The 12,645-nt window shown below is 36.8% G+C and overlaps 1 protein-coding gene across 5 annotated transcripts in view; it reads left to right on the top strand.

The window, feature by feature from the left end:
* Positions 1-6,037: 6,037 nt before the first annotated feature.
* Positions 6,038-12,645, top strand: part of Ca-beta (Calcium channel protein beta subunit) — a 33,201-nt gene continuing 26,593 nt past the window's right edge. For 2 of the 5 annotated variants that reach the window (XM_071713029.1, XM_071713027.1), the window contains exon 1: positions 10,074-10,515. Coding sequence is in view for 2 of the 5 variants with exons in the window: in XM_071713026.1 (XP_071569127.1) it covers positions 7,660-7,716 (57 nt within the window). In the remaining 3 variants the exon portion in view is untranslated. Of the gene's footprint in view, positions 6,149-7,255; positions 7,717-10,073; positions 10,527-12,645 lie in introns of those variants that run through there. The other 3 variants (XM_071713026.1, XM_071713025.1, XM_071713028.1) reach the window with 3 other exon arrangements.

The following is a 12,645-nucleotide window of genomic DNA, read 5'->3' as shown; positions in this document are numbered from 1 at the left end:
TATCAAGTTTCAAGCTAAAGAATTACGTTCGACAGTAACGAAATTTGATTAAGTAAGTATTTAAACTCCGACGGAATGTTTCTTCATCACGCTGTCAGGGCCAGTTTCAAGTAGTTGATGCTTATCAGCCGGTTCCATTTGGACGAAGTACTATAACTTAGGCGCGGGTTTGTATTTCATAAGGAGAACTTCGACAGCGATTAGAGTCTAAACACGAGTTAATGAGATGTGAAAGAGATTCTCTCGCTAAGAGGTATACAAAGTAGAAAAAAAACACAAAAATTTCAAAATATCAAGTTATGATTATGAATTTGAAATAACTTAATTATTAATTTTTAACAATGTTATTTTGATTTGCATTTAGAATCATACTATAGTTAGCGCAAAAATAGTAATCATAACTCTATTGTTTTATTATCTTTAATACTTGCAAGAAAATAATGAGATAAGAGAGTCTTAAGGAATAATTTTTTCGCTTGACGGTGTTTTTACATCCAGTCTCGATATGGTACGTTCAGGTAGATCTTTTAGAAACTCATACCTCCGAATATCCCAGCAGAGGTTGTACCTTCTAAGCATTTATGTGTGTGCGTCGCATTAGTGCGTGTGCACCCACTAGCGCGTGGGCGATATGTTCGTGCAACAACAGTTCACGACTTTACGACGGCTTTTGTGTGAAGCTCGCCACGGAGGCGGAGTCGTTGCTTAGAGGGCTATAAAAAGAGAAAGCTGGACTGTATCCTACTATTCGTACACTCGTATGTACCTCTCGTGTGCGCGCACCAACGAAATCTGCGTATTGGTGTAGCGGGTGTGCCGGCTGAGACGTAAATGCGGCACGTAAAACGCATGACGCACCTCAATCCGAACCCGCCTCTTGATTCTTATTCTTTAGCCATGTCTTACAATTAGCCATATCTGTTAAATCCGAAATACGTGATATTACAGTCGAATATAGATATCATTTTCCAGCAAAAAAAAAAGAAGAAAAGAAACTAAGGAACAAATTAATTCGATTTTATCATTCCAGTTTTATTTTCCCCAAATGGGAAAATTCGCTTAAGCTTGAAAGTCGAATAGATATCATTTTCTAGGAAAAAAGAAGAAAAAACTAAGGAACAAATTAATTCAATTTTATCATTCCAGTTTTATTTTCCCCAAATGGGAAAATTCGCTTAAGTGATGCATTTTATTTCTACTTTTTCATAGAGATCGTGATTATGTGAGAGATCGCGTGAAAACCCGGCGATTTTCAGCAACTCGTGCACGTCAAGTGTATTTTCTCGAATCGAAGAAATTGTTGCGTCATTAGAGACGTGTGCTTAGTGTACGAATCGTATTACGAGAGTAGGTGAGAGAGAGAAAGAGAGAGAGCACGGCTGTAAAATGCACGACACGTTTATTTCTAAGAGCGTGCACACGTAGCTTTTAACAGGCCGGTATGCCGTGCGCCTAGAGCAACGACCAGCGTAATTATCGGGTCGACTCCCACCTCTCGGTACGAGTCCACAAGTCACATTATCCACGGCAATGCCACGCCGAAAGCACCGGCTCCATACGCTCCCGACGCGGCATAACGGTGACCCACAAATTGGGCCTTTATCGAGGAAGGAAAATTATCCGTATAGCTTCTCTCGCGGCGCGGCTATTCCTCGGCGTCAGATCTGTGATCATGAATAAATGACTCCTATCGTTTCCCTATGCGTGATAATACGTTACGGATATTGGGAGAACGATTATTTATCCATTGTAGCATGATTTGAAGCCACGAGGAATCTATAAGGGTCTTGTGAGAACTGTGAGCAGAGAGAGAGAGAGAGAGAGAGAGAGAGAGAGAGAGAGAGAGAGAGAGAGAGAGAGAGAGAGAGAGAGAGAGAGAGAAGAGAAAATGGGAATACTATCTTTTGATCTACAAATTTATTTTGAGCTAGAAATTTATTTGAGGAAACCGTGAGTTTTATTTAAGAAGAATCAGATAATCACACACATGCACACACGGCACATACCTTTCTCTTTTTATTTTAATACATGCATCAGCTTATGGAATGTTTATACTTGCAAATCTTTTGTATGCTGCTTCTAAATACTTTCAGAATATATATAAAATATTTTTCTAGCTCTCCAAACATATATCTTCCCTATAGCTTTGTATACTTGAATATGGAATTAGGTGTGAAGTATTCCCTATGATGGAAATCACAATGCACAATTCGACGCGTTCATTTGCGTTCTTGTACCCGTTTCATTTGCATCCGAATGCATTCCTGATCTTCTCGCAGATGCGACGGGGATCAGCGATCTCCTTTAATTTCACCATCGTGCTCGAAACGATAATCGAGTTCTGATCACATCTCCGATTACAATTTCGCCGAGTATTGCCGACTCGAGTTACGCTATCTTCGTGCGGTAACCGAGTCCTCGAGCAGTTGTCGGTCGTCCTTAATCGTTCGATTGGATCTAATTCGTCTTCATGACTATATCTGTGTCGCCGTCTTCGTTGTCGGTTCAAGGCCGTCGCACATTGAGGCGCGTCTAATTCGCCTCTTTGCAACGTGGCGCATATCCTTTGACTGGACCACAAGTAAAGTAACAATCGTGCGCACTTGGGCTCGCAACTACGACATATTATGAGGATCCTTCCGATTTTATCGGCTCCCTGCGCCGAAACTTTCGGCGAAGGGTACTCAGGTGTCTGCCATCTGCCGCCCTACGGCGAATTTAGCACCTTATGCACTCGTGTTCATAAGGACAAGTTTGCTCGCCGCTTCTCGGCCTGCATCGTTTCCGTTTATAGTAACCGGAAAAGATGAAGCTATAAATATCACAATGTACACATACGTATTTTAGCTGTTGCGATGTAAAGTCAAAATTGTGGGTGAGATTTTAATTGTGGAGATATGTAATCTTTTAACAACTCTTTGTGATTTAAGTCTTCAAATACAATTGTACATAGATCATTAAAACACTGAACAATATGACGAGACTGAAAAATAGGCATAGTCATTGGTAGATATGTAAAATATAACATTATAAATATTCTTTCTTACGTGTTCTTATATTCCTACAAATTAGGGTAATAAGGGGTTAAAATAGTAGACAAATATGATGTGTTAGGCATTTTTCTCGATCTAGAAAACTTAGAGCCACTCGCATATTATCGGTCGCAGAAGCACGCAACCGGGTAAAGAATAATTTCAGGTTTTCGATAGCGATCGTCCGTTAATTTGCCGCAATAGAGAACAATTTGCGGCTCGACCTTTTTCTCGCGCGCGCGCGCGTGCTGCTGCAGCTGCGAGTGTCACGAAAGCGCGCGAGGTGCCTGATCTCGTGTGCCGCCCTGGAAAAACTCAAAAGAGAGTCCGCTCGCAGCACGCGCGAAACGCGCGTCGTAGGGCCAGACGGAATTCTAAATCTGCCTCGAGCAACGTGTCAAAGCGGCCTACATTTCCGGAAGCGACGGCGGCGATGATGTAACTCCGTGAAGGAGAAGCAAAGCAGGTGCAGGTGCGCGCTAACAACGCGACCGAATAGCATATTGCAGTGAAGATGAACGAGCTCGTTAGTCCTAATCTTTTCTCTTGGACTCGTGAATGTTGCTAGATATAAAATTAATCGATAATGAAAGAAAATCTCAATTTTTTCGCGGAAGGGTTTTTTCTTTACATATTTATTATATATTTATGTTTATCTCTATGTTTATATCTATGTTATCAGTATATATGTATTTTATGTTAGAAACGAGATTGTCTCTCTTTTAAAATCTTCACTAATTTTTCTGTAATTTGCTACGCAAATAGAAAGAAAAATAATTATTTGATAATAAAGAAGAACGTGACTATTTATTTTAACACTTGTCACGACAATATCTTCTCGCTATGAACATCTCATTGTGCTCGTGTAGTACGAGAGCCGGGTTACCAGTAAATCTTATCGTACTATAATACCCGGCGTCTCGTTTAATGTGCGCGCACGACGCGGCTGGTGTACGGCAACGAAAATACCAGCGGAAATGCCGGGACGCTGAATAATTAAAGCGGGAAACATATCAGCGCCTAAGAGAGGCGCGCGCCTGTTCATCCGGCTGTTAAGCAAAGACTTTCGGCTCCGTATATTTAGCGCGACATCGATTCTTCCTGAAGAGAGACGTTTTCCTCGACGACAGCGTCCATTATTCAAACAGCACATTGCAGAAACTGTCTCTCTGAAACAAAATCTAAAGAGGAAAAAGAAGCTTTTAGGAAAAAAAGCTTTTTAATGATTCGTTTGCGCCTTAAATGAAGAGATAATGTCTTATTATTCATGAGACGGTTTTAATGAGCGGAAGAGTTTTTAATTGCATTCTCGAGAATCGGGTTTATAATATTGATGAACTAACTTTCTGTCGCTGCACTTGAGAGAGATCTGACCTCATAAAACTGCATGCATAAACAAAAGACAACCGGTTCCGATCTTTCTTGACTACTTCCAAAAAATGTTAAACTATCATCCGTCTTGTTATTCACAGAGATTTCACATTTTGAAAATAATTTAAAAGAATTACTTGTGTTAAAGAATTGTTTATAAATAAATGGTTTGATTAATTAACTAATTAAACTTGGAAGAAGATATTTACTTAAACGATGACAAAATATTCACTTAAACAATGGGATATTGTTTTTATTGCTGATGAAAATTAAATTTTTTTTTAATTAGAAAAATACAAAGTATAGCTAGTAGGCACAAGCCTATTTGGCGCAATAATGCATAATTTCATATTTTATACTACTAACACATATAGCTTTATAACTCTTTTCTTTTTTTTTATAATAGTAATTAAAGTCAACAGTGACCTTGTGCGCGAGATGTAAATTTAAATTGGTGTAAAGTTATGGTGCAGACATCTGACAAGGTTGAGCAAAATGTTGTTTTCAGACGAGAACTGTACAAACGTCCGTCGATAAAACAGAGGGTAGCACGTCTCTTCGTTAGTACAGAAGGTCTGGTTAAATGGTATGTACTACCATTGTAGCTGCTGGCACGACACACTTCTACAGTTATCTCAAATATTATTTGGTTACCTAACTAAGATAATATTTTAACAGATCTTGAAACAGACAAGTTCATTATCTATTGTTTTCTTCTTTAGTTTTCTTCTGTTAGTTTCATCATGCATAAACGTACGTTTGAAAGGAAAAGAAGAAAGATGGAAAGTATAAAAAGTTTATCTATGAAGAAGAAATTTAATGTTGATCGATTTCATAATACTTCTATGTAATGCTTCTAATTAATCATGAAATATATTTAAAAATCTTTCATATCACCAACATTGTTCTTTTAGTTTTAACTCTTTTAATTGCTCTATGATACTTGTAGGTTTTGATGTGCTTTAATAAAAAGAAGTTGCAATTTTAAAACATTGGAGAAAAGAAGATTTATCTCGAAGCTATAAAGCTTATTTTTTTTTAATAAATATTTTTTAATATATAAAAAAATTTATATTATTTCTACCAAGATCCATACAGATTCATATAAATTTACCATTGACGAGCCAACTGGCAATAGAGTACTCAAAACAGTTCTAGGAAGTACAACTTTAATGGCACAAAAATAATTATGAAACTCTAAAGTAAGTTAGCTGTTAAAAATAGATTAGCTGAGGATTTTCAGCAAGATTTACAGAAGGACCATTTAGGAACAAAATGAAGAAATAAATTATAAAAATTTATAAAAATTTTAGTAATTATATTATTTGACGTAGACAAGACACAGATGATGTGGCGAAATAATTCAGAACACACACAGAGAAGGCATCAAGGATATCTTTTGGCATGCAAATCAATACGTTCAGTATCCGAAGAAGTGACACGATTTATTCCGGCTAACTCCCGGAAAATTTTAGCGAAGTTCTACAAGGAAAATTACGGCGAATCGACGTTACTCGTCTCGCTGGCAGAGTTTTCGGTGTGGCGGCCGTTTTATTTATAGCGGAGGAGGTCGCGGTGCGTTCTAAAAGCTCCTCGACTCACCAGTATCACCAGCACATTCACACCGAGCTCGTCTCGCACCGGAACTTAAAAGTCATCCATGCGATAGATCGGATCTGCAACTCGAAAGAGAAAACGCTTTTTGAAAATCGCAAACCGGTTTTCCGTCGATGCGATAACTTCGAGTATGTCGCTTTTGATCAGGGTTCTAGAGCCCTCTGGGAAATGAGCATGTGACTTTTGTAACGTTGCAGTTGGGTAACAAAGTGATCGATTTGGTGTTAATATAGTGGAGTTGAAGTTTCACGTGTCGCGCATGATTAAAAACTAGTTTATTGATAGGTAGATTGATCGAGGGCCTCGTGCGTCGGTGCGTACAGTGATTAATCACCGCGTTTATTAAGATTAACTTTTCTCAGAAGTGCTTGTGGATTGCAATGATTTTACGGCCAGATTTCTGAATTTCTAAGAATAATTAGAAACCGATATATATAATTTATTATAAAATTATAATTATTTTTAACAGGTCATTATTTAGCAAAATAGTCTTCAAATTTGATAAAAATGTCTATGTAGTCAAATATAGTTAATTTGAAACACATAACTATCAATATCTTTAATTTGATTTAATCTGCTGTTTTGCTCCATAAAATTAGAGGTAAGAGTTTTAATCGGTTTACATAACTCAAAATGCAATTTTTTAATAATTGCAAAATTTATCACTGTCTCACAAGTTTACTTTTATCTTTGATGCTAAAAATTGGTACTGATGAGTCAAGGTCAGGACTAGAGATTTATGTGTCTGATATACTCTTGAAGATGTCACAGACTGTTACACTAACTTGTCGGCATCGATCCAAAGATCGGACGATTCTAAAGCAGCAGTTTCCAATTTTCAGAAGGCATAGCATAGCACTAGATATTATCTATTTTCTCAAAAGTATAACGTCATTCAGTAAAATTCGAATATCGAATATACATACATAGTTACATTTATATCACTAGGTAATTTTATATTATTGGCTAGTTTGTATTAAAACGAGAAGCTTAAAATGAGGACGTTTTTGAAAGTTTAATTTGGTATTTAGTGCAAAATAAGAAAAACCTGATAAATTCAGAATCCATTTAGATCATATTAAGCAGCATTTCATAAAATTTAACTGAAAATTGAACTACATCATAAATTTGATTACAGATAAAAAAGAATTACTCATATATTCCATTATGAATGCAAATATTATCATAATGCCAAATGCATATAGTATATATGTATACAAAGTAAGGTTTTATGGAATCCAGTAAACAATTCCAACAACCACAAATTTTTAAATAATCGTAAAAAACTGCCATCCACCAATTATTGCGAAAAGCGATAACTTTGTTTCTTAAATCTTTAATTGAGTGTCTGAATTGACGGACGGTCCTATTTCTATTCCACATGGAACGTATGTGTGTCGTGTATTTGTGTCGAGTAAATTAAATGAAGACAAACGATAGGTCGTGATAAATGCGGCACCGAACCAGAACTCGACGAATCTCGTGTCGGAAGTTGCCGGACTCGCGAAGCTGACGAAAACTGCTCCAGTCGACTGGAGACGCGCGTGACAGATAACCTTCTTCTCTTTGGTGACAACGAGCATCGCAATATCTTCGGTGCACCCCGATCTACCATATACCAACTTTCTTGTCTTTCAAGATGGCACATCTACGGCGCCCAATGAGGCGGGAGCATTACAAGCCTTTTGGAAGAAGGGTAAAACATGTTTATAATGTTTCTAATTGTTATGTCGGAGTTAACGGGGCGATTTGGGCATGCAATATCACGGGCAACAGATCTATTTTCGAGGCAAAGCGACTGGATATTAAAATAGCGCCGAAAATCTCTGAAATAGCAACTACCTTCGATCGACTTCAAATCCTCGTAATTATAACAAAATATCTTGCGATAGATTTCTTATATTTTGAGAGAATATCAGGATTGAAAATTTTAATATGAATAAAGACTTACTGGTAAAAATATCAGTTTGAGGATATTCTATTATAAAATGAAACAGAAACCGCATGCGTGAAACGGATCGATAATATCTAAGAGATACTTTATTTAATAGTCACGATATTTCCATTGGAAAATGCTATTTATTCGTAAAATCGTATTATAGATATAAATGTTTGTACACTGAAAAAAAAATACTTAGATCCAAGAAAATATTTTTTCACATAGTTTAAGTTTATTTATTTAAGTAATCTTTACTTAATTTAAGTAAAGATATCTAATTCTAAATAAATATGTGATTATATTAAGTAAATAAGGGCATTGGTACTATGTGAAAAAATATTTTCTTGGATCTAAGTATTTTTTTTTTTTTCAGTGTAATAGCGAGTACCAATTCGTATCGCGTACATGCGCGTTCTATCTTTGCAAGCACAATGCACTTAAATTTTATTTTTGTGCCACGTGACCGCGATGAAAGGAGCTGCCGTCACGCTCGTATAGTTCGCCGATCATTTATTTATGAACTGCGATTTCGAGATCGAAGCCGTTACCCCGCATGTGTCTATAGGGTGTCCTGGACTTCTCGTACTTTTTTATCTGCGAAACAATCAAATAATTTTAAATTTACGTTTTCTTAATAAAACAAATCTACAAAATTTAAAATCTAAATTTATCTTATAAATTACACAAATAAAAGAGAGTAGTAAGCGGCTCTTTATAGATCTAGAAGCGGCATCTTTAAACAACGGAAATAGTAAAACACGGAAAAAAGAATAAGAATAAAGTGATATCTGCAGTAACCTTTAGAGTTGACTGCAATTTAGACTGCAGAACCGAAGGACAACAGACTAAAAGGGGGCGGCACGCGCACACGCACCCTGCGTAACCTATATAGATGACCTAGATTTGCAGTCGGATGAAACCGACTGCAGAAAGTAATTTGTAATTCTTTACAAGCTATTTTTAATATTATAATTTTTTAAATTGATATACCATTCGAAAGACATGCAAAGTTATTTAGCAGAGTTGTTTATTGTATACATGAATGACAATTATGCGTAAAATATTCTCTCACAGGATGTGGGAATAATTAATTACTAATTACTAATTACTAATTAAAAATATTATTATTCGCCTAATTCTTTATAGCGTAGTTTGAAACATTGGAGCAACAATGTTTATACAAAGTTTATTGTTGGTTGCAATCAGAAGAACTGATTGATGATTCGTGATCGAACAGTATAGTATAATAGACGATATACATAGTACAAAGGATGCACGTGGATCGACACTGATCGAGATAAGAACAATAATCTTTTTTATCTGCAAATCCCCCTATTTATAACATATGGGACACTTATACGCGATCATGGCGTGAATAAAAATGATTGGTTTTAAAAAGAAATCAGCATTGCTTCGCTCCAATATAACGCTAACGATAATACAAGCGATCAGCTGGGCGACATATTAGAATCAAGCTCGATAAGAGAATGCTACGTGTTATTCATCACGTGTTACCAGCATGCAAGATTCATTTCCACAACAGATTGAACATAATTCTTCATAACTGTGCAAAAAGAGAAACTTAACATTTTTCCTTTAGAAATAGAAATAGAAAATATTAACTTATTATACCGAATAGCTGTGTCAATCATATTTTTATTGACTTGCTATATCTAGAGTAATTTCGTTGACTTGGTTATATTAGAAATGTCACGTGATATTAATTAGAAATAGATATAAATGTAAGAAGAAAAAGATCGGAATTTTTTCCCTCAAATAAATTTTCGCTCGCTTACGCGATTGTGTGTGTGTGTGTGTATGTTTGGCAATTCGACCCCCTACGGTCAGTCGGTTATTCTTGAGCGACGCTGTATGCACGTACACCGGGTAGGACACGTTGCCGTCAGGGTGCAGTGGCCTGGCCGTTGTCGTGCGGGTCGCACTCCGGGTGGTTTGCGCGGAGGAGGACGCGGCGCGGCGGAGCGGAGCGGAGCGGTGCCGCGGTGCTGAGAACGAAGGACCCCCCGGATCGATATAGTAACGGGGGTGTCGTCCGACCGTTCTCCAGTGGCGCCCGCGTACGGACGAGTCACAAAATGGCATTGCCAGAGAAACTGCGACCCGGCCAGAAGGGGCACACGGTCGCAAGGACCATGTAGAATCAGTCCGTGCAGCACCCTCCGACTATCGCCCTCGCGGTCTACCGTTACGTGACGGCTCGCAGCCAGTGAAAGCTCGCGGGGGTGAAAGATAGCGTGCCGCGAACAAGCGTGATGCAAAGCGGTCGCGTTTAGGGGGGGGGGGGTGATTTTTCGTTTTCAATCGCGATCGAAGAAAATTCTTGAAATTCTTCACGGTCGAATTTCTTTTAAATATCTGAGTACGCTTAGTGATACCGGAGTGGTCGTATATTAAAAAGAGCGCGGACACGCGTGGTGCGCAAGTTTAGTTGTTTTTGAACCAAGCCCCTTCATGTCGAGGAAAAGAAAGGGTTGTCAAGATGAGAAAACGTGATATATTTGGTGCTTGGATAGGATTTTCTAGTTGTAGGAGAAGGTTCGTAAAGGGTACAGTGTGAACTGATATAGGATTGAGAATAACAGGACGAACGCAGGCAACCGCAGGTGAAAATTGATAAAACCGATCGGTGCTATTTTGTCGATCGACCAGCGAATTGGAATGTGGTAACTGCACTCGAGGTTGCACGATGTCGTTGACCTGCTTTCAAGCGCCACGGTGCTGTGGTGTATCATCGGTTTAGCGACTTTAGCGTGGGTCACGATGAAAAATTTCGATTTGCGAAATGGATTTTATCCATCATGTAATATTGCTAACTTACCACTTTGCTGACGTTTCACATGGGAATTATTTTTAAAGATTAATGAAGGTGTAATGGCTTAGAGAAAGATGTCTTATCGATCTGCGAGGTAATTGGTTTTGGTCTGATATTTCGCATCGTGTTATCGAAAAGAAAAGAAAAAAAGCTTCGAACGATTTAGAAGAATGCTAGAAATTAAGTTCGCAAATTATGACTGTTATTACTCGTTCTATTTGTTTAACCGAAGATTAAGTTTGTAAAAAAAGGGGTACAGCATGTAAATGGAGCATGCATCGTGTAAAAATTTTAAAACCTTTTGTACTGATAGAAATATTGTAGATTCTTTGATATATTTCCAGACAGCATACAGATTTTTCTTTTATTTTTCTCTGGTCTTTCGTCGAGTGACCTTTCTTTTGTGATTTTATGGAATTTTGAGCAAATTTATAAATATATATATATCTCTCATTTTAGTTTATATCATTTGTAATTTTTTATTATTATATCGAGTGTACGTCGACATTTCAATTGGACGAATTCAAAGACACGGATTTCTAAGAGGGTCATCAGTATCGATTATCTAGGAGTGAAGTTGATAATTCAAGAGTCGATTTCGCGTTTCCTCGAGTTCCACTTTCGATTGACTGACGAAGCTAATAACGAGACTATTTGCGAAGTTATTTTTGTAGATTAATTAATTATCCAGATAGATGAGGTGATCGGGGAATTGCGTGCAACAACGCTCGGTGTAATCCTCTTCTAAGGTTACTTCACAGCTAATCCAATTTTTATTTTTTCACACTAATTGTATGTTAGTATTGTCTCTTTTTTTCAAAGGCGCGGCATGTTCAGTAATGAAAAACGTGAAAGCCTTCTCCTTTGGAATATTATAGAAAAATTACTGTAAATTAAATTCTCAATTCCTTAATGCATCTTGTTCATATATCGGCTACGTAAAAAGTAGCACGGTTTATTCTAACTGTATATTTATTTTAATAGAATTTCATAATGTAAAACAAAGTTTTATTAGAGAACTTTGCACTATAAAGTTAGTCGCTTGGTCGCTTTGATCCATTTGAAGAAAATACATTCTATTTATAACAAAGCAACATTTATTTTGTATAATACGAATAAATAGTTCTTTTTCAAATCTAAATATTTATAGAAGTACGTTACAATATATTGTAGTTTATGCAATGATTTTCATTGCAACAAAGAAACTAAGTCGAATAGCTATTGGAATACTGGATTTTAAAATGATTTGCCCCAAAGACCTTAGTTTAATATCGGAATTATACACGCGCACCAATTGCGCACAATTTTCTTGCCTGTCTAATTAAAATTTTCCAATAATCGATCTTTTAAAAAATTGAAAATTGCAAAGTATGTAAAAAGTCAATTTACGTAAGTAGCATCATCAAAAACAACATCCGAGCTCGTCTATCTTGAGGACTTTTTAGCTATTACGGAGACTAATTGAAAAGTTTGTCGTCAAAACTACGGACGATTGACTCACAAATAGAACAACACCATTGTGAATCTCAACCAATTTGAAGAACTTTGCGTCGCGCTAAAAATTTATCTTTCTATTCACTTGACGATTAGTCTCAAACTCACAGCGATTCACAATCATCAAAATTAAATTTGTAGAACTATGAGTTCTCAAGAAATGACTTTTATTTGTGACGAATAAAATGATCTTAAGTTTCATTCACTACATTACATTGGAATTAAAATTTGCATTATATCTTTTTGGAACCATTTTTTATCATATACATATATAATATTTAAATATGAGAAGGCAATGTAGGACATACAAGAGTGTTTTGTTTAAAAAATTCTAGATACTTGGAGATTTATACATTACT

This window comes from Temnothorax nylanderi, unplaced genomic scaffold (genome assembly GCF_030848795.1).
Source record: "Temnothorax nylanderi isolate EJ_2023f unplaced genomic scaffold, tnyl_v1.0 TNYL_tig0119_pilon, whole genome shotgun sequence".
Classification (NCBI taxonomy): Eukaryota; Metazoa; Arthropoda; class Insecta; order Hymenoptera; family Formicidae; genus Temnothorax; species Temnothorax nylanderi.
Note: the sequence above shows the minus strand (reverse complement) of the source record. Positions and strands in the feature narration are given on the sequence as shown.